Below are 25977 nucleotides of genomic sequence, written 5' to 3' on the forward strand. Positions count from 1 at the left end.
TTTTTTTTTGTTCCGTGTTAGCCCTTGGAAACGCAGACGCGCGTTGGCACACACGAGCAGTGTGGGTGCAATAATTGAATAACATGTATGTCTACATTTATTTTGCAACGCGAGCGCACGCGACGCGGGTGGTGTAGTCAGCCTGTAACAATAGCATGCATTTGTTTAGGATTATTGCATGATTTTATAACGTTTATAATGTGTGTAACTCCTCAGGTTTATGACAGCTGACTTAGAGGTCAGAGTATGCATATTATGCAGCATAAAACCTTTATCACCAAGCCTCACATAATATTTTCTTCACTGTTAATTAGTGAATGTGGAAATCACTGGTTTACTGCACCCAAAGGTCATGAGCTCATATTAAGTGTTTAACTTTATCATGTGATATGCATTTCAGGCAGGGTAATTATTTCAGGCAGGTTTCAATGTCCTTCAGTCACATTTGCATGAAGAAACTACCTAGAACATATAGAGACAGGTGTAAAGTATATTTTCTATTCAAAATAAGTTCTGAAACTATTTTTTACAGTTTCACAGAGAGTGGCTACCCCTCAAGTGAAAGTTTAATGAAACTAAAGCGTTATACATAGGTGTGCCTGCTTTACTAAGCCGAAACTTAAACTTTCTCGCAGTATGGTCAAAGAGTATGATCATCCTTGCCGTTTATAATCTATATAGTATATCGTTTAAACCATTGAGAACGGTTCATAAACCGGAATCTTTTTGAAATTATTTGCCTACACACCCGGAGCGTTTACAAACGAACACCGATTTCCGGTCAGTTGAAATTTCTATTTTGACAGCAAGACGGGATAGTGGTTTTACAGGTAAGACGGTGAACATTTACAGTATTTTTATTATTGATGTAACGGTATAAGATATTGTTTCGTAACATAGCTAGCTAACATTATTGCAGTGTTAGCTAGCTGGCTAACCTTAGCTACATTATGCAGGATGAAGAGTGTAGCTAGCTAGTTAGTAAGCCAGATCTATAATAGCTTAGCAGATACCATTTAAAGCATGCAAAACCTAAACCGTGCAGTACTTACAGTAACTAGCTATGTAGCTAACCTACCCAAGTTAGCAGATGTTAGCTAGCTATGTTGAAAACATTGTTGTGTCATTTCTTACAGCTATCTATCGCTAGCTACACCCCCCAATCAGTTTTTTGGGTCACTGAAACCAACATCTGACCAGCTGTGTACTAATCTAGCCATATCTGTTATCTAGGTGGGTGCTGATATCTATCCTGCCTCAGGGAAGTGTGTTTCCTTTCAGACAGAGATGTCCATGCTGTTTCCCTCGCTGTTTCCCCGGTTGACAGAGTCTCTGTGGTTCAACCTGGACCGGCCGTGTGTGGATGAGACAGAGTTACACCAACAGGAGCAGCAGCACCAGACCTGGGTACACACACACACACACACACACACACACACACACACACACACACACACACACACACACACACACACACGAGAGAGAAAACACAGAGCAGCACCAGACCTGGGTACACACACACACCGAGAGAGAAAACACAGAGCAGCACCAGACCTGGGTACACACACACACACCGAGAGAGAAAACACAGAGCAGCACCAGACCTGGGTACACACACACACACCGAGAGAGAAAACACAGAGCAGCACCAGACCTGGGTACACACACACACAGAGAGAGTAAACACAGAGCAGCACCAGACCTGGGTACACACACACACACCGAGAGAGAAAACACAGAGCAGCACCAGACCTGGGTACACACACACACACACACCGAGAGAGAAAACACAGAGCAGCACCAGACCTGGGTACACACACACACACACCGAGAGAGAAAACACAGAGCAGCACCAGACCTGGGTACACACACACACACACCGAGAGAGAAAACACAGAGCAGCACCAGACCTGGGTACACACACACACACACACACCGAGAGAGAAAACACAGAGCAGCACCAGACCTGGGTACACACACACACCGAGAGAGAAAACACAGAGCAGCACCAGACCTGGGTACACACACACCGAGAGAGTAAACACAGAGCAGCACCAGACCTGGGTACACACACACACCGAGAGAGTAAACACAGAGCAGCACCAGACCTGGGTACACACACACACACCGAGAGAGAAAAGACAGAGCAGCACTAGACCTGGGTACACACACACACACACACACACCGAGAGAGAAAAGACAGAGCAGCACCAGACCTGGGTACACACACACACACACACCGTGTGAGAAAAGACAGAGCGGTACCAGACCTGGGTACACACACACACACACACACACACACACACACACACACACACACACACACACACACACACACACACACACACACACACACACACACACACACACAGAGAGAGAAAAGACAGAGCAGCACTGGCAGGAGTCACAGAGCCAATCTGAGTTCAGACCAACACTGACCTCTCTCTCTCCCCCTTAGTTACAAAGCATCGCAGAGAAGGACAATAACCTGATGCCTATTGGGAAGCCAATCTTCGAGGTATCAGAGCTTTAAATAACGTTTATTTTAGTCAGTCACTTGTATTTTCATCTAATAGTTGACCCAAATGTATATGAGATGTGTATGGATTTTGACCAAGTGTCATGAGATATTACAAAGGGTGACTATGTTCACATTTTTATTTAACCTTTATTTAAGCAGGGAAAAATGATTGAGACCAGGTTCACTTTCACAAGGGAGCCCTGCATATACATCAGACAAAATCTAATACAATATAAGAAAGACAAACAATTACATTCCTCAATAAGAAGGTCCCCAAACAATATTGTATATTGCCAGAGAGGCACCAGTACATCCAATTGTAATGTCTTTTGTAGTTGGTTCCATATGTGGGGTGGAAAGGCATTACAATTCAATAAAATAGAGAAGTTAATGTTTGAATTTTGTGTTTTATTCCTAACAGCTCCCAGATTATTTAGCATCATTAGGGCCAGAGGAGGGAGGAAAAGCATGAGCTTTAATTATACCATCCCAAAGACAGTGAGGAGAGGCTACAGTATGAGAGAACTGCACATACAAAAGTAAAACACTAGTGTTTGTGTTGCTCGCTAGCTCGAATTCAAACCAAGTCAAAGATGGTGATCCTAAACCCCCTACCCTGTGTGAACTTGGGCATGTTGATATGGTGGTGTGGTACACAGAAAGGGGAGATTACCAACTAGGTTTTATTATTATCTCATGACATTTCATTCCTCAAATTATACACATAGTTTACAATTTTGTGTCAATGTTTGGATGAAAGTAAGACATAGTTGTCCTTTAAATTATACCAATGTCAGAGTGCCTTGATGACAGCTTTGCACATCGGGTGGCTACTTTGAAGAATCTGAAATATAAAATATATTTTGATTTAACACATTTTTGGTTACTACATGATTCCATATGTGTTATTTCATAGTTGTCTTTACTATTATTCTGCAATGTAGAAAATAGTAAAAATAAAGGAAAAACCCTTGAATGAGTAGGTGTACAAACATTCGACTGGTACTGTATTTCTGTTGAGGGGTGTTTTTTTTGTCATTTTCCATACTCACTCTGGGGTGTGTGTGGCTTTTGTTTTTGTTCTCTGTGGGTGTGTAGCAGACATTTGACGAGGAGGAAGAGGAGGAGGATGAGGATGAGGAAGATAGTGAAGAAGACTCTGAGGATGAAGAGGACATGCAGGACATAGATGAGATGAACGACTACAACGAGTCACCGGATGACGGCGAGGTCAACGAGGTCTAAAACACACACACATACAATCAGGGGTTAGGGGTCACGTCTGTGGAACAGTATCTAAGGGAAATACTAGAACCTCTTATTACACATTTCAGTCATCTCTCTGTCATCTCGCTCAAACTGCAGGTGGACATGGAGGGAGCAGACCAAGACCAAGACCAGTGGATGATCTAGACCAGAGTAATCCTCGCTACTCTCTGATTTCCCCTTAGTAGCTCTCCAGCAGGATAGGTGCTCATCTACTCTTCCTGACAGTGTGTCTGGGCTGGTGAACTTTCCCTGCTGTTCACACCCACCATGGGACATGACAGGGTGAGCTGTGTGATGGTTTACTGCATGGAGAAAGTGCGTGTTCTCTCATTCAGTGTTCTATAGTTGCAATTTGTGAAGACTGAACTGTAAAAGTTTCTTCAGATAAGTGGTTTTGCAACATTAGGAAAAAGAAAGCGGCCTCCACCTCAACCCCCACTCTGCCAGTTCTGTCCTCCCCATCAGGTCGAGACAGTCAGACCCCTTGTTTAGACTACACACACATTTAACTCAAGGACATTGAGTGCGAACTCACTCCCCTCTCTGGTGCTCGTTATTCTGTTGGAGTGTGTACTTTGACACCCCCCCAGCCGCCAGTCATGTGTCACATCTGAATGGGCGCTCTTAAAACCGCTGAATGGGCATAAACCACAGCCTGTACACTGCACTTGAGGTGTGTGTGTGTGTGTGTGTGTGTGTGTGTGTGTGTGTGTGTGTGTGTGTGTGTGTGTGTGTGTGTGTGTGTGTGTGTGTGTGTGTGTGTGTGTGTGTGTGTGTGTGTGTGTGTGTGTGTGTGGCCAACAGAAACCTGGAGAGTAAGAACACGTGCTATAGAATGTCAGTATTCAACAAGTTGTAAAAAGGAACTTAACAGAAGCTCAGTTGTATGTAAAGTAAATAACTTTAATTGGTCAAGTTTCTTGTGTAAATAAAGAAAAACAATGTACAGAGAATGTATGTAATGGATTTATTAATGCAACAGACAGACCTGTAAAACACGTGAGAGACTGTCAGAATGATATTCAACCAGCAGGGGGCACTAAGCGGGAAAACAGCAGAAGACTAGTAGGCTCCGAGAACAAAAGTAAGTTGCCCCCAACCTCAGTCTTGTATGTCTAGGTAACAGATGCACTATGCCCCCACCCTACTTGATCCCCTGGTAAACCAGTTCAGCCATCCCATCCCTGATGCCCTTGCTGTACTCTAGAGTGGCCCTGTGGATCTTCCACTCGTAGAGGCCACTCTTGCGGACGTGTCGGAGGAAGTTAGGAGCACCCGGAAACAGGACGTTGTCAGCGAGCACTACAGAGCCTTTTCCCAGCAGACCAGAGCCCTCCAGAGCCTGCAGACCACAATACAGGTGGAGGGTTAGGAGTTATAGAGGTGAGTTATAAATCAAATTGTATTAGTCACATGCGCCGAATACAACAGGTGTAGGTAGACCTTACTGTGAAATGCTTACTTACGAGCCCCTAACCAACAATGCAGTTTAAAAATAATAAACAAAATCTAAGTAATTATAGAGCAGCAGTATGAGGGTACCGGTACGGATGTCAATGTGAGGGGGCACTGGTTAGTTGAGGTAATATGTACATGTAGATAGAGTTATTAAAGTGACGATGCATAGATGATAACAGAGAGTAGCAGCGGAGTAAAGCGGGTGGGGAAATACAAATAGTCTGGGTAGCCATTTGACTAGATATTCAGGAGTCTTATGGCTTTGGGGTAGAAGCTGTTAAGAAGCCTCTTGGACCTAGACTTGGCGCTCCGGTACCGCTAGCAGAGAGAACAGGGTGGCTGGAGTCTTTGACAATTTTTAGGGCCTTCCTCTGACACCGCCTGGTATAGACGTCCTGGATGGCAGGAAGTTTGGCCCCAGTGATTTACTGGGCCATTCGCACTACCCTCTGTAGTGCCTTGCGGTCGGAGGCCGAGCAGTTGCCATACCAGGCCGTGATGCAACCAGTTAAGATGCTCTAGATGGTATAGCTGTAGAACATTTTGAGGATCTGAGGACCCATGCTTGAGGGGAAATAGGTTTTGTTGTGGTGTGTTTGGACCATGTTAGTTTGTTGGTGATGTGGACACCAAGGAACTTGACGCTCTCAATCTGCTCCACTGCAGCCCCGTTGATGTGAATGGGGGTGTGCTCAGCCTTTTTCCTGTAGTCCATAATCATCTCCTTTGTCTTGATCACATTGAGGGAGAGGTTGTTGTCCTGGCACCACACAGCCAGGTCACTGATCTCCTCCCTATAGGCTGTCTCATCGTTGTCAGTGATCAGTCCTACCACTGTTGTGTCATTGGCAAACTTATTGATGGTGTTGGAGTCGTGCCTGATCGTGCAGTCATGAGTGAACAGGGAGTACAGGAGGAGACTGAACACGCACATGTTGGTATTATAGACTCGGACAGGGAGAGGTTCAAAATGTCAGTGAAGAAACTTGCCAGTTGGTCAGCGCATGCTGGGAGTACACGTCCTGGTAATCCGTCTGGCCTTGTGAATGTTGACCTGTCTAAAGGTCTTACTCACATCGGCTGCAGAGAGCGTGATCACACAGTCTTCCAGGGCAGCTGGTGCTCTCATGCATGTTTCATGGTTACTTGCCTCAAAGTAGTTTAGCTCGTCTGGTAGGCTCATGTCACTGGGCAGCTCTCGGCTGTGCTTCCCTTTGTTGTCTAATGGTTTGCAGGCCCTGCCACATACGTTTAGCGTCAGAGCCGGTGTGGTACGATTCAATCTTAATCCTGTATTGACGCTTTTCCTGTTTGATGATTAGTTGGAGGGCATAGCGGGATTTCTTATAAGCTTCCGGGTTAGAGTCAAGCTCCTTGAAAGCGGCAGCTCTACTCTTTAGCTCAGTGCGGATGTTGCCTGTAATCCATGGCTTCTGGTTTGGGTATGTACATGCGTACGGTCACTGTAGGGACGATGTCATTGATGCACATTGATGAAGCCAATGACTGATGTGGTGTACTCCTCAATGCCATCGTAGGAATCCCGGACCATATTCCAGTCTGTGCTGCAAAACAGTCCTGTATCTTAGCATCTGTTTCATCTGACCATTTTTTAATTGATCTAGCCACTGGTGCTTCATGCTTTACACAGGAATCAGGATGATAGAATTATGGTCAGATTTACCAAATGGAGGGTGAGGGAGAGCTTTGCATGTGTCTCTGTGTGTGGAGTGAAGGTGGTCCAGAGATTATTTTCCTCTGGTTGCACATTTAACTTGCTGATAGAAATTTGGTAAAACAAATTTAAGTTTCTCTGCATTAAAGTCCCCGGCTACTAGTTGCGCCGCCTCTGGGTGAGCGTTTCCTTGTTTGCTTATGGCAGAATACAGCTCATTCAGTGCTGTCTTAGTGCCAGCCTCTGACTGTGGTGCCATGTAGACAGCTACGAAAAATACAGATGAAAACTCTCTAGGTAGGTGGTGTGGTCTACAGTTTATCATGAGATACTCTACCTCAGGTAAGCAATAGCTTGAGACTTCCTTAGATATCGTGCACCAGCTGTTATTTACAATAATACATAGTCCACCATCCCTTGTCTTACCAGACGCCACTGTTCTATCCAGCCGGTACAGCGTATAACCAGCCAGCTGTATGTTGATAGTGTCGTCGTTCAGCTACGACTCCGTGAAGCATAAGATATTACAGCTTTGAATGTCTCATGGGTAGTTTAATCTTCCACGTAGGTCATCTATTTTATTGTCTAAAGATGGCACGTTTTCTAGGAGAATGGAAGGAAGTGGGGGTTTATTTGATCGCCTACGAATTCTCCGAAGGCAGTCTGCCCTCCTGCCCCCTTTTCTCTGCTGCTGGTTCCCGAGAAAGCAGTGTATCGTTCACGTCAGACTCGTTAAAGACAAAAAGGATTCTGCCAGTTCATGGAGAGTAATCACAGTCCTGATGTCCAGAAGTTATTTTCGGTCATAAGAAACGGTAGCTTCAACATTATGTACAAAATAAATTTGAAAAAAAAAAAAGTTACAAATTAACAAACAAAAACACAATCGGTTGGAGGCATGAAAAACGTCTGCCATCTCCGACGCCAACTATAGAGGTGAGGGTTAGGAGGGGGGTTATAGAGGTGAGGGTTAGGAGGGGTCATAGAGGTGAGGGTTAGGAGGGGCACACTTTAGTGGAGGGTTAGGAGGGGGGTTATAGAAGTGAGGGTTAGAGGAGGGTTAGGAGATGAGGGATAGGAGAGGAGGGTTAGGAGATGAGGGATAGAGGAGGGCTAGGAGATGAGGGTCAGAGGAGGGCTAGGAGATGAGGGTTAGGAGAAGAGGGTTAGGAGAAGAGGGTCAGAGGAGGGTTAGGAGAAGAGGGTCAGAGGAGGGTTAGGAGAAGAGGGTCAGAGGAGGGTTAGGAGATGAGGGTCAGAGGAGATGAGGGTCAGAGGAGGGTTAGGAGATGAGGGTTAGGAGAAGAGGGTTAGAGGAGGGTTAGGAGATGAGGGTCAGAGGAGGGTTAGGAGATGAGGGTCAGAGGAGGGTTAGGAGATGAGGGTCAGAGGAGGGTTAGGAGATGAGGGTCAGAGGAGGGTTAGGAGATGAGGGTCAGAGGAGGGTTAGGAGATGAGGGATAGAGGAGGGCTAGGAGGTGAGGGTCAGAGGAGGGTTAGGAGATGAGGGATAGAGGAGGGCTAGGAGGTGAGGGTCAGAGGAGGGTTAGGAGATGAGGGATAGAGGAGGGCTAGGAGATGAGGGTCAGAGGAGGTTAGGAGGTGAGGGATAGAGGAGGGCTAGGAGGTGAGGGTCAGAGGAGGGCTAGGAGGTGAGGGTTAGAGGAGGGCTAGGAGGTGAGGGATAGAGGAGGGCTAGGAGGTGAGGGTTAGAGGAGGGCTAGGAGGTGAGGGATAGAGGAGGGCTAGGAGGTGAGGGTCAGAACAGGGTTAGGTGGTGAGGGTTAGAGGAGGGCTAGGAGGTGAAGGTTAGAGGAGGGCTAGGAGGTGAGGGTTAGAGGAGGGTTAGGTGGTGAGGGTTAGAGGAGGGTTAGGTGGTGAGGGTTAGAGGAGGGCTAGGAGGTGAGGGTTAGAGGAGGGCTAGGAGGTGAGGGTTAGAGGAGGGCTAGGAGGTGAGGGTGAGGTGGTGAGGGTTAGAGGAGGTTTAGGTGGTGAGGGTTAGGAGGTGAGGTGGTGAGGGTTAGGAGGTGAGGGTTAGTGGAGGGTTAGGAGGTGAAGGTTAGAGGAGGGGAGTTATAGAGGGGGATAAAGAAGACCTGGTCAACATTCAGACTTATTACCAGGACGCTGACCAAGTGTCTTCACTGACATTTTCAACCTCTCCCTGACCAAGTGAGTAATACCTAGATGTTTCAAGCAAACACCATAGTCCCTGTGCCCAAGAACACTAAGGTATAATATATATAAGGTATATAAGGTAACCTATCTAAATGACTACCGACCCATAGCACTCACATCTGTAGCCATGAAGTGCTTTGAAGTGCTGGTCATGAGTCAAATCAACACCATCATCCCAGAAACCCTAGACCCACCACAATTTGCATACTGCCCCAACAGATCCACAGATGACACACTATTGCCCTCGACACTGCCCTCTCCCACCTGGACAAAAGGGACACCTATGTGAGAATGCTGTTCATTGACTACAGCTCAGCGTTCAATACCATAGTGCCCTCAAAGCTCATCACTATACTAAGGACCCTGGGACTAAACACCTCTCTCTGCAACTGGATTGTGGACTTCTTGACGGGCCGCCCCCAGGTGGTGAGGGTAGGTAACAACACATCCGCCACGCTGATCCTCAACATGGGGGCCCCTTCGGGGTGCGTGCTCAGACCCCTCCTCTACTCCCTGTTCACCTACGACTGCATGGCTACACACGACTCCAACACCATCATTAAGTTTGTCGACTACAACGGTGGTAGGCCTGGTTACCGACAACGATGAGACAGTCTACAGGGAGGAAGTCCGTGATCTGGCAGTGTGGTTCCAGGAGAACAACCTTTCCCCACAATGTCAGCAAGACAAAGGAACTGATCGTGGACTACAGGAAAAGGGAGAGCAAGCCCCCAGTCACATCGACATGTCTGTGGTGGAGCGGGTTGAGAGCTTCAGGTTCCTCTGCGTCATTAACAGCTACTTCCAAGCCATTAGACTGATGAAGAGTTAATAAAATGGCTACCCGGACTATTAGCATTGACCCCCTTTTTCATGTTTGTACAACTCTCCGTTTATTATCTCTGCATGGTCACTTTACCATTACGTACATGCACATATTACCTCAATTATCTCAACTAACCTGTTTATTATCTCTGCATAGTCACTTTACCATTACGTACATGCACATATTACCTCAATGACCTTGACTAACCTGTAGGTCTGTATTGACTCTGTACTGGTACCCCTGTCTGTAGCCTCTATTGTAATTGTATTGTTCCTTATTGTGTTACTTTTGTTTTGTGCAAATATTTTCTTTTACATTTTTATTCTGCATTATTGGTTAAGGGCTTGTCTGTAAGCATTTCACAATAAAGTCTACACCTGTTGTATTCAGGGGATGGCACAAATTCAATTTGATTTTAAGTGTTATATCAGGGGTGTCAAACTCATTCTATGAAGGGGCAAGTGTCTGCTGATTTTAGTTTTTTCCTTTCAATTAAGACCTAGATAACCAGGTGAGGTAGTTCCTTACTAATTAGTGATCTTAATTAATTAATCAATCAAGTAGAAGGGAGGAGCTAAAACCCGCAGACACTCGGCCCTCCGTGGAATTCCTGCATCTACAGCACAGTGAAGCAACGGCTCCTCCTGGTGTCCACACAAAATACCATATACTTCATGGCCAAAAGTATGTGGACACCTGCTCGTCAAACTTGTCATTCCAAAATCATGGGCATTAATATGGAGTTGGTCCCCCCCTTTGCTGCAATAACAGCCCCCCCCAGTCATAGACTGTTCTCTCTACTACCGCATGGCAAGTGGTACCGGAGTGTATGCTCGGTTTTATACACCTGTGAGCAACGGGTGTGGCTGAAATAGCCGAATCCACTAAATTGAAGGGGTGTCCACATACATTTGTATATTTAGTGTACCTCACGTGTCAAACTCATTCCACAGATGGCTGAGTGGCTGCGGGGTTTTTGCTCCACCCTTGTACTTGATTGGTGAATTAAGGTCACTAAGTCTAAGGTCACAAGCTCCCCTCACCTGAATGTCTAGATCTTAATTGAAAGGAAATCACAAAACCTGCAGACACTTGGCCCTCCATGGAATGAGTTTGACACCCCTGATTTACATAGACTGGAACAACAACATAAAAACAGACTTGAGGTCATGGGGGGTTATGAGTGAATTAGCTACCTGCAAGTCAGGACGGTAGCATTTTTTCCAGTGGTCCATGAACACAAAGTCCAACCGCTCCAGACCATAGTCTGCCCGCAACCTTGGGATTACCTCGTCTGACGGACTCACTATCAGCTCCACCTGGGGGTGGGGGAGGTATGACCAGATTTGATCTCACCGGGTCTTTTTGTCTTTGTGTTTTACTCTCTCACCGTGTGTGTGTGTGTGTGTGTGTGTGTGTGCGTGCGTTCTGCTCTGTGTGTGTGTGTGTGTGTGCGTGCGTTCTGCTCTGTGTGTGTGTGTGTGTGTGTTCTGCTCTGTGTGTGTGTGTGTGTGTGTGTGTGTGTGTTTTCTGCTCTGTGTGTGTGTGTGTGTGCGTGCGTTCTGCTCTGTGTGTGTGTGTGTGTGCGTGCGTTCTGCTCTGTGTGTGTGTGTGTGTGCGTGCGTTCTGCTCTGTGTGTGTGTGTGTGTGTGCGTGCGTTCTGCTCTGTGTGTGTGTGTTCTGCTCTCACGGTGTCATCGTCGAAGCCCGCCAGCCGTATGATCTTCTCTGCTATGGCAGCGTTTATCGCATCCATTTCTACACTGTAGAGCCTGGCTCCCAGGGGCAGTGCCCGGGCGATACGCACTGTGCTGTACCCACAGTGGGACCCGAGCTCCAGCACGGTCAGAGGGCTGTGCTCGGAAAGCATCCGGTCCATTATCTTACCTGCAGACACAATGCTGTGGTCAGGTGAGAGAGGGAACAGAATATAAGAATTAGGGGGAGGGTTGTGGTAAGTCAGGTGGGGGTCACCTTTTTTGGGGCCGATGTTGCTGATGAACTCCACCTTGCTGCACCAGAGGTCAAAGGTTTCCAGGATACTTTCTGGGTCGCCGGGAATGGCGTGGGTCAGAACGTACTGGAAGGCCCTCTCCTCCCTGCTCAGCCCCGTCGTACAGTCATACCACATCCTGACCAGCACCGCCCGGTAGAACAGCACAAAGTAGTAGCGGTAACGAATAATGAAAGTCAACACCAGGGGGAGGAAGGCCAACGCTATAGCACCAGACACCATGGTACTGCTGCAAGGGACAGACACAATGAGAGTGGTACACAGACATACAGCTAGGTACACAGACATACAGCTAGGTACACAGACACAATGAGAGTGGTACACAGACATACAGCTAGGTACACAGACACAATGAGAGTGGTACACAGACATACAGCTAAGTACACAGACATACAGCTAGGTACACAGACACAATGAGAGTGGTACACAGACATACAGCTAGGTACACAGACACAATGAGTGGTACACAAACACAATGAGTGGTACACAGACACAATGAGTGGTACACAGACATACAGCTAGGTACACAGACACACAGCTAGGTACACAGACGCAATGAGTGGTACACAGACATACAGCTAGGTACACAGACCCAATGAGTGGTACACAGACATACAGCTAGGTACACAGACACAATGAGAGTGGTACACAGACATACAGCCAGGTACACACAGACATACAGCTAGGTACACAGACCCAATGAGTGGTACACAGACACAATGAGTGGTACACAGACATACAGCTAGGTACACAGACACAATGAGTGGTACACAATACAGCTGGTACACAGACCCAATGAGTGGTACACAGACACAATGAGTGGTACACAGACATACAGCTAGGTACACAGACACAATGAGTGGTACACAGACATACAGCTAGGTACACAGACACAATGAGTGGTACACAGACATACAGCTAGGTACACAGACACAATGAGTGGTACACAGACATACAGCTAGGTACACAGACACAATGAGTGGTACACAGACATACAGCTAGGTACACAGACACAATGAGTGGTACACAGACATACAGCTAGGTACACAGACACAATGAGTGGTACACAGACATACAGCTAGGTACACAGACCCAATGAGTGGTACACAGACACAATGAGTGGTACACAGACATACAGCTAGGTACACAGACACAATGAGTGGTACACAGACATACAGCTAGGTACACAGACACAATGAGTGGTACACAGACATACAGCTAGGTACACAGACACAATGAGTGGTACACAGACACAATGAGTGGTACACAGACATACAGCTAGGTACACAGACACACAGCTAGGTACACAGACACAATGAGTGGTACACAGACATACAGCTAGGTACACAGACCCAATGAGTGGTACACAGACATACAGCTAGGTACACAGACACAATGAGTGGTACACAGACATACAGCTAGGTACACAGACACAATGAGTGGTACACAGACATACAGCTAGGTACACAGACACAATGAGTGGTACACAGACCCAATGAGTGCCAACGCTATAGCACCAGACACCATGGTACTGCTGCAGGGACAGACACAATGAGTGGTACACAGACCCAATGAGTGGTACACAGACATACAGCTAGGTACACAGACACAATGAGAGTGGTACACAGACATACAGCTAGGTACACAGACCTAATGAGTGGTACACAGACACAATGAGTGGTACACAGACCCAAATTAGTGGTACACAGACATACAGCTAGGTACACAGACCCAATGAGTGGTACAGACATACAGCTAGGTACACACAGACCCAATGAGAGTGGTACAGACATACAGCTAGGTACACAGACCCAATGAGAGTGGTACACAGACATACAGCTAGGTACACAGACCCAATGAGTGGTACAGACATACAGCTAGGTACACACAGACCCAATGAGAGTGGTACAGACATACAGCTAGGTACACAGACCCAATGAGAGTGGTACACAGACATACAGCTAGGTACACAGACATACAGCTAGGTACACAGACCCAATGAGAGTGGTACACAGACATACAGATAGGTACACAGACCCAATGAGAGTGGTACACAGACATACAGCTAGGTACACACACAGACACACATACCTGAACACACACCAGGAGATGGGTGACTGCCAGCACACACAAAAAATACACACAAATAAATAATTCATGTAAAATCCTCCTATTTCAGGTCTCTACACACACAACACAACACAACAGTCCATGTATTTTGGATATAAACCACATACACAGATGCTCCTCTGGCCAACTCCAAACTGCAGTTACACTGAGTGACAGGACATGTCCCGCACCTCACTGACAACCAACGCTACATTGTACTACAACTCCCCCTCCCACAACACAAGCCTCTTGTAAAAAGAATACTCTCTCTCACATTCCCGCTGTACAGTAAAAACAAGACTCACCTGGCTGTAGATGTTTGGCAGAGACAGGAGAAATGCTGAATGGTTATCGTGTGTGGTTGTAGTCATAGCTCCGCAGGTGAGGGCAGAGGGGGTTCAAGTAAGGGAGCTGGGTATCTGAATTATTCACTACCCACCTGGGGCAGGTCTGTTGTATTCACAGTACCCCTCCCCCCGCTCATTGTTTCTCACAATGAGTTTATTATTGACTAATTCTGAGGTCATAGTAAACATACAGCAATACATCACTGGTAGGCTACAGGGAATTATGGTGGATCTGACTCAACACACGATGGTGGGTGGAGAATGGGAGAGACAGACAGACAGACAGCGGCAGACAGACAGGCAGACATGGTCGGATCAGGTGTACAGTCACAGGTGTGGAGTGAGTCTAGAGTCAGGTTTCTCTCTTGTCACAAACAGAAGGATCCAGAAAACACACACAGAAAAGGTGACCAGTATTTATGGTTCAATATAACGTTTATTAGACACTGTTACCCGGCAGTCTTTGATGTTACTATCAGACAATAATACTCTGCTTTTAATGGAACTAATGCTGCTCTTGCCTCACTGGTAATTGTGTCGTCTGACTCGGCTTAGACAAATCAGAATCATGTCCTCACAATTGATTTAAAAGAAACATGGATTTTTTATATTCAGAACGGAATACATCATTTACATTTTTCTCAATGTCTCACATGTGACAGGTGTCCAGAACATGGATCCAAACACACAGACACTGGACCTCTGGGAGTTTCTCTTCCCCACAGGTCTTCATAGATCTATCCATCCAGTCTATTCAGTTGAATATGACGAAGGCTTCACTTCTCCAGAGCTAGGTGACATGAATATGAAAGGGAGATGCAAGAGATATTGTCTCGGTCCAGAGGCGTAAATGTAACAGGGCTGTGGTGTCCTCTCATCCGCATCCAATTCGCCAAATTGGAAAGTCTCTCTATGTTTGTATGATGACATCATCAGCAGGGTTGTTTGAGCAGTCTCCTGACTAACTTCTTGAGTTCTTTGTCGCTCCTCCTCCACCTAACCAGCCTAGTGAGGACCAGCCTGCCCTTCTGTGTGTCAGCAAGGCCCAGGTACCACACCCCTGCCAGGGACTCCTTCCCCTCCCCCACATCTGCCTCCTCCAGGGCAGGACAGGTGCAGGTACCCCCCTCCTGCAACCAAAGGGCACTGTAGGCCATGGCCCCCCCGACGCCCTCGGCCTTCTCTGCGCCTCCACCCTCCCACCTCAGGATGCGACTCCGGGCCAGAGGGACGACCCTGCGGTCACCCTGCACTACAGAAACACTCCCAATACGCAGTTTAAAGGCTGAGAGGAAACACAGAAATACAGGTCTGTAAACACTTTAAAAAAACATGTAAACATGTTATTGACCTCTATAAACCTTTGTGTAAAGTGTAACCAATGCAATATACACATCACTCACCATATGGACTCTTGCAGAAGTTGTTCTGGATGTCTGTCTCCCCCTCAGCAGCCAGACTGCATGCATCACAGACCACTGTTCCTGAGGACACCAAGAGACATGCCACCGAGAAGGGTGAACATGTGTGTGAAAGAGAGTGGACATTTTTTGCAGAGGATCACCTCCCAATGATGATTGGTACAAACCCTTTGATGCCTCCTCGTGTCCCTCTTCCTTCTGCGCACGCTCTGTGTCTCGGGTCGTGGTGGGAATGCAGAGATGGGTCCCGCGCGGGAACCCGGTACAGTTGAACATGTCGGGCCACGGGAACCCGAAAGCGCTCATCACCGGAAGACAACCGTCCCTCACATCCTCGCACAGCCCACGGCAGGGGCGCACCGCCCCCTCCGGTAAGCACACCGGGGCGAAGAGCGAGCACAAGAACTTCTTGGTATCCCGGTGGCAGAGTTTGGAGACCAACGGTAGCCACGCGGCCGACTGCTGCTGGGCTTCTTTTAACGAGTCGTGCCCCAGCAGGTTGGGAAGCCGCATCTCCCGGTAACCGACGCCGTGGCACAGAGAAAGTGTGCTGGGGATGGGCTTACACACCGAGCGAACCGTTGAGGTACTGAGACTTTCCGGAGCAAACTGAATGGGGCTGCTGTCTTTGGTCAAAACCGAGGCGAGACATATAGACACCAACACGCAAAGTGATATGATCAGCTGAGCCATACTGGCAACAGGCGTAGATAAAAACAAAGCAGCACAGGGGTTGTTTAGCAGTCCTGGAAGAGAAGTACGCAGCCTAGTAGCTAGTAGTCAGATGTGTAATGAGAGGGCGACTGGCGTCACCCAGTCATGCAAACTCGTCAAACGTGTTCTTTCATCAAATGCAATGGTTATTGAGGGCTGTAAAGTGGCTCTGTAGACCAGGGGGACGTCTGGAAGAGGACTTTAATATTTTATCTTGCGATAGCAGCCTCCTCAGAACATGTGTTAACAATGTATTTTTGCCATCTCGTCGTTTTGTATTTCCCTTTCGACCCGTCTGTTGCGTGCAGGTTCCGTGCCCCCAAATAAAACAATAACAAGTCACCCTTCGCGAGTCTTAAAACATGAAATACCCCATGTCACGTGATTGGGGAGTCTGTGTTCCCATGCTGGCTTCACAGTGGCCGGATGTCATTATGTTTGTTGCCCGGTCCTTGGCTGCTCAAAAACTGATGTCATGTGATAGGCTTCGTTTGTAGTAGCCGCTGTCAGAAGCGGTAAGAGAGAAAGTGGACCGAGACGGTTTCTCTTATTATATAGTTTCTCGGGAGAAGTAGTTGGAAATTGCGTTCGCGGACCAGCGAACGTCATGGGTTGCTGTTACAGCAGGGAAAACGAGAACACCGAGCAGGTAACTAACTATAGGCTAGTTGGTTATATAGGTTGCAAAATACTATTTGACAATAACAGTAACGTTACTTTCTTTGGGGTCATCAGGACGTTGCGAGACAGTTTGTTGTATCAAATTCAACTAGTCAAAAGTGAAAAGATGGTGCATCATTGCTTGTTAAAAGGAAACAATTTCTAAGTTCGCCAACTACGACCCAGCAGATAGCTGAGCTAGTCAGACCTTTAAGATAACTGTAAAAAAATAAAAGATAAAAGATTGGGCCATGGGAATGTAGTAACATGAATGGCAAATTGGCCAACACACCTAACAACATTAGCTCGTTAAGTGAAGTTTCAAAATAGTGACAACCTTTGCTGACAAATTATAGGCAGTATCTAGTTTGCTAATTACCTTAACCAGTTCATCTGTACGTCAGTAGCTAGCTACTTGCAGGGCAGACAAAACACTTTGTTTAAATTCTCACCTGTCATGATGATCATCAATCAGGTCCGGTAAAATGTGACCACTTCTGTTAATTGGGCCTCATTCGGTAACGCCGTTGAACTTGCCAGCGCTTTAACTTCTCCCAGATGCATGTCATATGATCTCAGGTTTCCAGTTGTGACAGGCCAAAATGGAATTTGCTGAAGGGGAAATAAAGTTTTGGTTTTTATTTTCACTTTTGGAAAATGTGAGGTGGGGGGTAACTTATTACCATTTATCAGATGACTGTTGTACACATAGAGCCTGCCACTGCTTTGCTAACCCTGTTATAACACAGGATAATACTGTCGAAATATACTCTCCGGTATCATATCAGGCTTAGGTAACTACCTTTACTTTGGGTTCATTCTGCCTGTCACAGCAGCAGATCCCTATTGACTTAGTGATCAGGGAAGAGTAGTCATAGTATAGAGTTTGTAGGGTGCCTTTTTGTTTTGTACTTTAGTACAGAGATCATATCATGCTCATTTTAACAATAAGCAAGGTCAATCTGGGTACCTTAACAGCCAGTGATGGAGGATGTTGTGATAGTTTGTGAGTGTGACGCGTATGTTGTGCCTCAGGACCCTGACGTGTATAAGCCGCTGATCCCCCACCCGAACCCAGACAGCAAGCCCCTCAACAGTACAGAATGGAGCTCCGCCAGTGTACCCTCAGCCCGCACAGACGAACAGGCCTTACTCACATCCATCCTTTTCAAGACAGCCCTGTAAGACACACAAATGTTTTTTTCTCCTCCCTCGTCGTGGATTTATCCATTTGGGATTTAATTCTGTTGATTACCTTTGTCTCTGTTTCTTAGGAACATCATTGATGTCTCGGCTGTGGACTCTCAAGGCATGGAGCAGCATGAGTATATGGATAAAGCTCGGCAATACAGGTTGGTGTGTGGAGGTAGTTGCTTAATGTGTCTGTGGGTTTTGACCGGCCATGTGTTTCAGCACTGACCTGTCTTTATTGTGTGTTTCAGTATAAAACTGGCCTTGTTGAGTAACAGTCTGTCTCAGAAGAAGCCCCTCCCTCTCCCTTCCCTCACCAGCCAGCCACACCAAGTGCTCGCTAGTGATCTGGTGCCATACTCTGATGTACAACAGGTAAACGCACACGCTCGCACGCCAGGGGTGTAACGGTTCACCAAACCCACGTTTTGGTACGTTTTGCGGTTTTGAAGTCACTGTTCGGTTTTCGGTAAAGCAGGAAAATAAAATGCCAACAGTTACTCTAGTTAACCTTTCCGCATATAAACAAAAATTGGTATTCCTGATTCTATATGATCATCAGTTGTTTAATGCCTGATGAGCATAATCAGGTGATGGGCTGTCACTGTTAAGTAGCTCTCTGTAGCCCTGGAGGTCCAGCCGTAGTAAGCACAACACAGGGTGCCTCTGAGCCATCAATACAGGACAGATCGAATTCTACTACACCGGCTCTGACACTCGTTGGATGTGGCAGGGCTTGCAAACTATCACAGAATACAAAGGGAAACCCAGCCACGAGCTGCCCAGTGACGCGACCCTAACAGACGAGCTGCATACCTTCTGTGCCCGCTTCGAGGCAAGCAACATTGAACCATGCATGCGAGCACCAGCTGTTCCAGACGACTGTGGGATCTTGCTCTCTGTAGCAAGACCTTTAAACATGTTAACATTCACAAGGCCACGGGGCCAGATTGATTACCAGAACGCGTACTCTGAGCATGCACTGACCAGCTGGCAAGTGATTTCACTGACATTTTCAACCTCTCCCTGACCCAGTCTGTAATACCTACATTTTTCTAGCAGACCACCATAGTCCCTGTGACCAAGAACACTAGGGTAACCTGTCTAAATGACTATGGATCTGTAGCACTCATCTGTAGCCATGAAGTGCTTTGAAAGGCTGGTCATGAGTCACATCAACACCATCATCCCAGAAACCCATCACAATTTGCATAACGCCCCAACAGAACCACAGATGAACCACAATAACCTCTCCCTCAGTGTCAGAAACACTAAGGAGCTGATTGTGGACTACAGGAAACGGAGGGCTGAGTACGCTCCCATTCACATTGACGGGCTGTAGTGGAGCAGGTCGAGTGCTTCAAGTTCTTCAGTATCCACGTCACTAAGGAATTAACATGGTCCACACTAGAGGTCGACCGATTATGATTTTCCAATGCCGATACCGATTTATTGGAGGACCTAAAAAAGCTGGATACCGATTTAAATCGTCCCAATTTTTTAATTTAATTTATTTTTATTTGTAATAATGACAATTACAACAATACTGAATGAACACTTATTTTAACTTAATATAATACATAAATAAAAATCAATTTAGCCTCAAATAAATAATGAAACATGTTCAATTTTGTTTAAATAATGCAAAAACAAAGTGTTGGAGAAGTAAAAGTGCAATATGTACCATGTAAAAAAGATAACGTTTGAGTTCCTTGCTCAGAACATATGAAAGTTCCTTTATAACTTGAGACTTCAATATTCCACGGTAAGAGGTTTTAGGTTGTAGTTAATATAGTATTTATAGGACTATTTCTCTATACCATTTGTATTTCATATACCTTTGACTATTGGATGTTCTTATAGGCACTTTAGTATTGCCAGTGTAACAGTATAGCTTCCATCCCTCTCCTCACTCCTACCTGGGCTCGAACCAGGAACACATCGACAACAGCCACCCTCGAAGCAGCGTTACCCATCGCTACACAAAAGCAGCAGCCCTTGCAGAGCAAAGGGAACAACTTCAAAGTCTCAGAGCGAGTGACGTTTGAAACGCTATTAGTGCGCACCCCGCTAACTAGCTAGTCATTTCACATCGGTTACACCAGCCATTAGGCTGATAGGCTTGAAGTCATAAAACAGCGCTGTGCTTGAGAAGAGCTGCTGGCAAAATGCACGAAAGTGCTGTTTGAATGAATGCTTACGAGCCTGCTGCTGCCTACCACTGCTCAGTCAGACTGCTCTATCAAATCATACACTTAATTATAACATAATAATCACAGAAATACGAGCCATAGGTCATTAATATGGTCCAATCCGGAAACTATCATTTCGAAAATAAAACATTTATTCTTTCAGTGAAAGAATATATCTAACGGGTGGCATCCCTAAGTCTAAATATTCCTGTTACATTGCACAACCTTCAATGTTATGTCATAATTATGTAAAATTCTGGCAAATAAGTTCGCAACGAGCCAGGCGGCCCAAACTGTTGCAACTACCCTGACTCTGTGTGCAATGAACGTTTGAGAAGTGACACAATTTCACCGGGTTAATATTACCTGCTAACCTGGATTTCTTTTTGCTAAATATGCAGGTTTAAACAAATATACTTCTGTGTATTGATTTTAAGAAAGGCATTGGTTTTTATAGTAAGCACAATCGTTGGACGACTACCTTTTTCGCAAATGCACTTTAGTTAAATCATCCCCCAGCGTCGATTATATGCAATGCAGGACACGCTAGATAAACTAGTAATATCATCAACCATGTGTAGTTAACTAGTGATTATGATTGATTGTTTTTTATAAGATAAGTTTAATACTAGCTAGCAACTTACCTTGGCTTCTACTGCATTCGCGTAACAGGCAGGCTCCTTGTGGAGTGCATTGAGAGGCAGGTGGTTAGAGCATTGGACTAGTTAACTGTAAGGTTGCAAGATTGGATCACCTGAGCTGACAAGGTGAAAATCTGTCTTTCTGCCCCTGAACAGGGCAGTTAACCCACCGTTCCTAGGCTGTCATTGAAAATAAGAATGTGTTCTTAACTGACTTGCCTAGTTAAATAAAGGTCTAAAAATACAATCAAATTTTTAAAAATCTGTAAAATCGGTGCCCAAAAATACCAATTTCCGGTTGTTATAAACTTGAAATTGTCCCTAATTAATCGGTCGACCTCTAGTCCACATACACACCAACAGTTGTGATAAAGGCACAACAATGCCTATTCCCTCTTAGGAGACTGAAAAGATTTGTCATGGGCCCTCAGATCCTCAAAGTTCTACAGCTGCACCATTGAGAGAATCTTGACTGGCTGCATTACCGCTTGGTATGGCAACTGCTTGGCATCCGACCAGAAGGCCCTAGAAATGGTAGTGCGTACGACCCAGTACATCACTGGGGCCAAGTTCCCTACCATCCAGGACCTCTATACTAGGCGGTCAGAGGAAGGCCTGAAAAATTGTCGAAGATCCCAGCCATCCAAGTCATAGACTTCACTCTGTTACCGCACAGCAAGCTGTACCGTAGCGCCAAGTCTGGGACCAAAAGGCTCCTGAACAGCTTCTACCCCCAAGCCATAAGACTATTGAACAGTTAATGAAATGGCTGCTGAACAGTTAATGAAATGGCTGCTGAACAGATAATGAAATGGCTGCTGAACAGATAATGAAATGGCTGCTGAACAGATAATGAAATGGCTGCTGAACAGATAATGAAATGGCTGCTGAACAGATAATGAAATGGCTGCTGAACAGATAATGAAATGGCTGCTGAACAGATAATGAAATGGCTGCTGAACAGATAATGAAATGGCTGCTGAACAGATAATGAAATGGCTGCTGAACAGATAATGAAATGGCTGCTGAACAGATAATGAAATGGCTGCTGAACAGATAATGAAATGGCTGCTGAACAGTTAATGAAATGGCTGCTGAACAGATAATGAAATGGCTGCTGAACAGATAATGAAATGGCTGCTGAACAGATAATGAAATGGCTGCTGAACAGATAATGAAATGGCTGCTGAACAGATAATGAAATGGCTGCTGAACAGTTAATGAAATGGCTGCTGAACAGTTAATGAAATGGCTGCTGAACAGTTAATGAAATGGCTGCTGAACAGTTAATGAAATGGCTGCTGAACAGTTAATGAAATGGCTGCTGAACAGTTAATGAAATGGCTGCCTGGAGTATTTGCATTGACCCTTTCTTGTTCTGGCTGACCGACTCTATGCAGACTCATTGGGCTCTACTGACACCGAATCTCCAACACAGACACACATACTACGTACTCTCTCATGCACAAAACACACATGCATATTGACACCACTCACACTCTTCACATGCTGCTGCTACTCTTACCTATCCTGATTGCCTAGTCACTTTAACCCCTAACTGTACATATAACCTCCACTACCTCGTACCCCTGCACATCGACTCGGTACTGGTACTTCTTGTATATAGCCTTGTTATTGGTGTTACTATTTAGTATTTTTATTAGCAAATGTTACATTTGAACTGCATTGTTAGGATAGGGCTCGTAAGTAAGCATTTCACGGTAAAGTCTACACACGTTGTATTCGGCGCATGTGACATAACATTTGATTTGCCAATTCATTGACTACTTCGGCTTTCACCTTGCTTATGTAGAGCGGTTACTACCTGTTTGCTGAAATGGGTGCATGAGGGCGAAATTAGTTAACGTGGCTCGAGCACTTTCACGAGGTGCTGAAACACCTTATTCCCCTCAACCACTGAGAATGGGCGCTTATCCACGGCTATAAACATACCTATCGCTCTTGTCATTTCTTTGGCTCAGTCAGAATCCGCTGCGAAGGGCTGCTTGAATGCTGAGGGAAGATAACACATTTATTTGTATATTTTTTGCGCCCCGGTCTTGCTCCAGTGGTGAGAATACTGAGGTGATGTCGGTGTAAATGTGTCAACATGGTCGAGGTGTTGGCAGCTGCAGAGGCTATTCTCGTTGAGCAGTGGAGACCTACTCTCTATGTCCATCACCGTTTGTCATCTACTGGGAAACCAAAATGTTCCCAAACTGAATATTTAAACGATGATGGAGAATCCTCCTGGTTTATGCACCCCACCGCTCGCCATCGTACAGAACTAGTTCCTGGCTGTGCCTCACAAAAGGACATTTTGAAATGAGCCAATCAAGATTTGAATTTTGACTTACAAGGTGCGCATAGGCTCTAGTTGTTGTAACGAAATAGCCTGAAAACATTGAGGCATACAACGCAGCGTTGGCCCAGTTTATATTCCAAGGGTTTTATTATGTTATGTTTTCATTCGGATTCACAGTGCGGACCAAACTGAGGTCCCTGAACGGTTCGGTATGAATACGTGTATTGTTACACACATCAGGTCATTTTTCTATAACAGTCCTATGCTTTCCCTATCCATAAACCTGTTAGTGTATGGCAGCTCTGGGGCTAAAAAACAACAACAACCATGTTGATGCATGTTAACCTATTTTGTTCTGATTGATTTACAGGTGTCCAAGATGGCTGCCTATGCTTACAGTGCAATCTCTCAGATCAAGGTGGACGATAAAGAAGAACTAGTGGTTCAATTTGCCATCCCCTGATCTACCCTCCATAATACCCCCCTGTCCTGTCTCCCATGCCCGACCCTGCACCCTGTGTCTCAGTCCTTGTGCTACCCAGCTATGTGACTAGCAACCTGCTGCTACAGCTGAGGATTATGACAACCAGATCTCCCCTGCTGAGAGGGTTAACTTGACCCGCTTGACCTACCTCCCCCTTGACCTTTCAAAGCCATCATTCATCCTTCCTTCACGAGGGGTGTCAAGGAATTTTAAAATTCATCGCAGTATAACGATAATGGCTGTCTTTTTTGTTTTTGTTATTTTAAAGTATCTTGTTTTGAAGAGTGACTGAGTCTAATGACTAAACGGTTAGCTAGCTGCGTGGTATGGCTAGACTGTTCTGGCTCTGCGTTTTCAGGAGTAGCTGTCCTCGTCTGATCTGCAGCTACGGCAATGTACTAACTATCCACAGCTAGGAAGAGGGTGATGCTGTTGTTCTGACACTGTGAACACATATTCCACCCCACATGTCATCAATGCAAATATCTAGAAAGAGCAATCACTATAGTTTTCCATATCTTTGCTGGAATCCTTAGATTGACCTAATGTAGTAAGACAACTGGGTTGGGTAGGTTTAAAAACAACAGGGACTTAGATTCTATAGTTGAACGAATGGTCAAATCCGACATGAGCCGCATGAGTCTTACTTTGAGATCAGCTCATGCTGATAGAGTGCAGGGGCGAATGGGGGGTGGGGGACAGGTGTGGGAATCCACATTGTTTTCTATGCCTCTGATTTCCAGCAGAAACATGCTTCCTCCTAGCACTTCAATCATTTAGCTGGCAGTCTTGGATTCGTATCTTTTAGATTTCACAGAAACAATAGATGGGGGTAGGGCTTAGTGAAGGTAGGGGTCTAGGTGGATGGGTCGTGTTCAGGGGCTTGTAATGTAAATTAATCAGTTAAGTGTTTATACCTTCTATGTACAGATTTGTGACTCTGTCAAAAGCAACAAATGGATTCTATGCACCTCCCCTTTGTAGAGCGTCTGTTGGTCAGGACTGGCTAAAGCTCCAATGGGGCGGTTTTTGGAGCCAATCAAAACTAAGGATACAGAAACCCAGTTTTTATGACAAGAACCCCTATTAACATCCAAGTTTGTTTGATTTTTAAACAAAACAACGGCTTGTTATGAGTTACTTAAATGAACCTAGAAAATAACATCTATCATGGCAGTTTGGGATAAACAACCATAACCTTGGTATCCTCAATTAAAATGATCAGAGGTGTTAGTGATTTATTTATGTGGGGGTCATTAAAGTGATGATCTGGAAGGCTGTGTCCACAAGACCTTTAATTTGGACTTTTTGCAGTGTGCTGAGAACAGTACGTTTGTTTTCGTTATTTCAACGTGTAATATTACTGGGACTACATTGTTAATTTCTTAGGCTAGTACCAAAACGTTTAAGATATTCTGTTACACCCCCCCCCTCCTCCCCCCATTTAATTATGTAATGCATTAAAGATGTTCAACAATGGCTGGTGTTCTGTAGGACTGTAGAGAAATAGTTGTGTGGGGTAACATTGCAACAAACCTAAAGAACACTGAATCACATCTCATTTAGTGTGCGTAGCGTAACTAATGGATATAATTTGAAAACACTTTCTCAGAAGATATTGTTTACCATGATGGGGATTCTCTGGTATATCTCATACCTACTGATTCACGTGGTAAAGTGTAAATTCTCAGATCCAGATTTCAACACAAAGTAACACACCTATACTGAACAAATATAAACGCAACATGTGAAGTGTCGGTCCCATGTTTCATGAGCTGAAATAAATAAAAAATCCCAGAAATGTTCTATACGCACAAAAAGCTTTCTCTCAAATTTTGTGCACAAGTTTGTTTACATCCCGTTTAGTGAGCATTTCTCCTTTGTCAAGATAATCCATCCACTTGACAGGTGTAACATATCAATAAGATGATTAAACAGCATGATCATTACACAGGTGCACCTTGTGCTGAGG

General features: G+C 45.5%; 4 protein-coding genes and 1 long non-coding RNA gene across 11 annotated transcripts; 3 read left to right on the forward strand and 2 right to left on the reverse strand.

The window, feature by feature from the left end:
- Positions 1 to 457: 457 nt before the first annotated feature.
- On the forward strand, positions 458 to 4555 carry anapc15 (anaphase promoting complex subunit 15). Of its 3 annotated transcripts, none has more exons than XM_035779531.2 (5): positions 458 to 830; positions 1282 to 1407; positions 2459 to 2518; positions 3620 to 3760; positions 3887 to 4555. In XM_035779531.2, the coding sequence occupies exons 2-5, from the start codon at positions 1288 to 1290 to the stop codon at positions 3932 to 3934; spliced, it is 369 nt and encodes a 122-aa protein (XP_035635424.1). In that variant the 5' UTR covers positions 458 to 830; positions 1282 to 1287; the 3' UTR covers positions 3935 to 4555. The 3 variants fall into 3 exon arrangements, with proteins under 3 accessions (XP_035635424.1, XP_035635373.1, XP_035635456.1); XM_035779480.2 differs by having other exon boundaries at positions 462 to 830; positions 1234 to 1407; XM_035779563.2 differs by having other exon boundaries at positions 680 to 830; positions 1234 to 1407; positions 3620 to 3751.
- Positions 4493 to 14719, reverse strand: tomt (transmembrane O-methyltransferase). Of its 3 annotated transcripts, none has more exons than XM_035779096.2 (6): positions 14356 to 14719; positions 14033 to 14058; positions 11902 to 12170; positions 11618 to 11814; positions 11124 to 11246; positions 4493 to 5132 (listed from the first exon to the last, which is right to left on the reverse strand). In XM_035779096.2, the coding sequence occupies exons 1-6, from the start codon at positions 14419 to 14421 to the stop codon at positions 4935 to 4937; spliced, it is 879 nt and encodes a 292-aa protein (XP_035634989.1). In that variant the 5' UTR covers positions 14422 to 14719; the 3' UTR covers positions 4493 to 4934. The 3 variants fall into 3 exon arrangements, with proteins under 3 accessions (XP_035634989.1, XP_035635147.1, XP_035635068.1); XM_035779254.2 differs by having other exon boundaries at positions 11902 to 12059; positions 14356 to 14716; XM_035779175.2 differs by lacking the exon at positions 14033 to 14058 and having other exon boundaries at positions 14356 to 14709.
- LOC127919540 (uncharacterized) lies at positions 12184 to 13431 on the forward strand. Of its 2 annotated transcripts, XR_008103322.1 has the most exons (4): positions 12184 to 12383; positions 12464 to 12503; positions 12944 to 13303; positions 13364 to 13431. It is a non-coding gene; the product is annotated as an uncharacterized LOC127919540 (long non-coding RNA). The 2 variants fall into 2 exon arrangements; XR_008103268.1 differs by having other exon boundaries at positions 12944 to 13431.
- A 494-nt stretch (positions 14720 to 15213) lies between the features above and the next one.
- sfrp2l (secreted frizzled-related protein 2 like) lies at positions 15214 to 16787 on the reverse strand. Its single transcript, XM_035778978.2, has 3 exons — positions 15986 to 16787; positions 15801 to 15881; positions 15214 to 15682 (listed from the first exon to the last, which is right to left on the reverse strand). The coding sequence occupies exons 1-3, from the start codon at positions 16509 to 16511 to the stop codon at positions 15330 to 15332; spliced, it is 960 nt and encodes a 319-aa protein (XP_035634871.1). The 5' UTR covers positions 16512 to 16787; the 3' UTR covers positions 15214 to 15329.
- LOC118389395 (ragulator complex protein LAMTOR1-like) lies at positions 16255 to 25484 on the forward strand. Of its 2 annotated transcripts, none has more exons than XM_035779395.2 (5): positions 16255 to 16404; positions 18228 to 18373; positions 18467 to 18544; positions 18635 to 18758; positions 23892 to 25484. In XM_035779395.2, exons 1-5 carry the CDS (start codon positions 16375 to 16377, stop codon positions 23982 to 23984), a joined length of 471 nt encoding a protein of 156 aa, XP_035635288.1. In that variant the 5' UTR covers positions 16255 to 16374; the 3' UTR covers positions 23985 to 25484. The 2 variants fall into 2 exon arrangements, with proteins under 2 accessions (XP_035635288.1, XP_035635226.1); XM_035779333.2 differs by lacking the exon at positions 16255 to 16404 and adding an exon at positions 17013 to 17181.
- Positions 25485 to 25977: the final 493 nt, after the last annotated feature.

This window comes from Oncorhynchus keta, chromosome 1 (genome assembly GCF_023373465.1).
Source record: "Oncorhynchus keta strain PuntledgeMale-10-30-2019 chromosome 1, Oket_V2, whole genome shotgun sequence".
NCBI classification, from domain to species: Eukaryota; Metazoa; Chordata; class Actinopteri; order Salmoniformes; family Salmonidae; genus Oncorhynchus; species Oncorhynchus keta.

Bases quoted from the DNA above. Each gene is read 5' to 3' on its own strand.
- anapc15 (XM_035779531.2), top strand. From the start codon at position 1,288: ATGTCCATGCTGTTTCCCTCGCTGTTTCCCCGGTTGACAGAGTCTCTG. The intron at 1,408-2,458 runs GTACACACACAC...TCTCCCCCTTAG, and splicing joins AGCAGCAGCACCAGACCTGG to TTACAAAGCATCGCAGAGAA. The intron at 3,761-3,886 runs GTCTAAAACACA...CTCAAACTGCAG, and splicing joins ATGACGGCGAGGTCAACGAG to GTGGACATGGAGGGAGCAGA.
- tomt (XM_035779096.2), bottom strand. From the start codon at position 14,421: ATGACTACAACCACACACGATAACCATTCAGCATTTCTCCTGTCTCTG. The intron at 11,815-11,901 runs GTGACCCCCACC...TTGTGTCTGCAG, and splicing joins CAACATCGGCCCCAAAAAAG to GTAAGATAATGGACCGGATG. The intron at 11,247-11,617 runs GTGAGAGCAGAA...CCCCACCCCCAG, and splicing joins CGGGCTTCGACGATGACACC to GTGGAGCTGATAGTGAGTCC.
- sfrp2l (XM_035778978.2), bottom strand. From the start codon at position 16,511: ATGGCTCAGCTGATCATATCACTTTGCGTGTTGGTGTCTATATGTCTC. The intron at 15,882-15,985 runs GTTTGTACCAAT...TGGTGTCCTCAG, and splicing joins ACACGAGGAGGCATCAAAGG to GAACAGTGGTCTGTGATGCA. The intron at 15,683-15,800 runs GTGAGTGATGTG...GTTTCCTCTCAG, and splicing joins CTTCTGCAAGAGTCCATATG to CCTTTAAACTGCGTATTGGG.
- LOC118389395 (XM_035779333.2), top strand. From the start codon at position 17,140: ATGGGTTGCTGTTACAGCAGGGAAAACGAGAACACCGAGCAG. The intron at 17,182-18,227 runs GTAACTAACTAT...GTTGTGCCTCAG, and splicing joins AAAACGAGAACACCGAGCAG to GACCCTGACGTGTATAAGCC. The intron at 18,545-18,634 runs GTTGGTGTGTGG...TGTGTGTTTCAG, and splicing joins GATAAAGCTCGGCAATACAG to TATAAAACTGGCCTTGTTGA.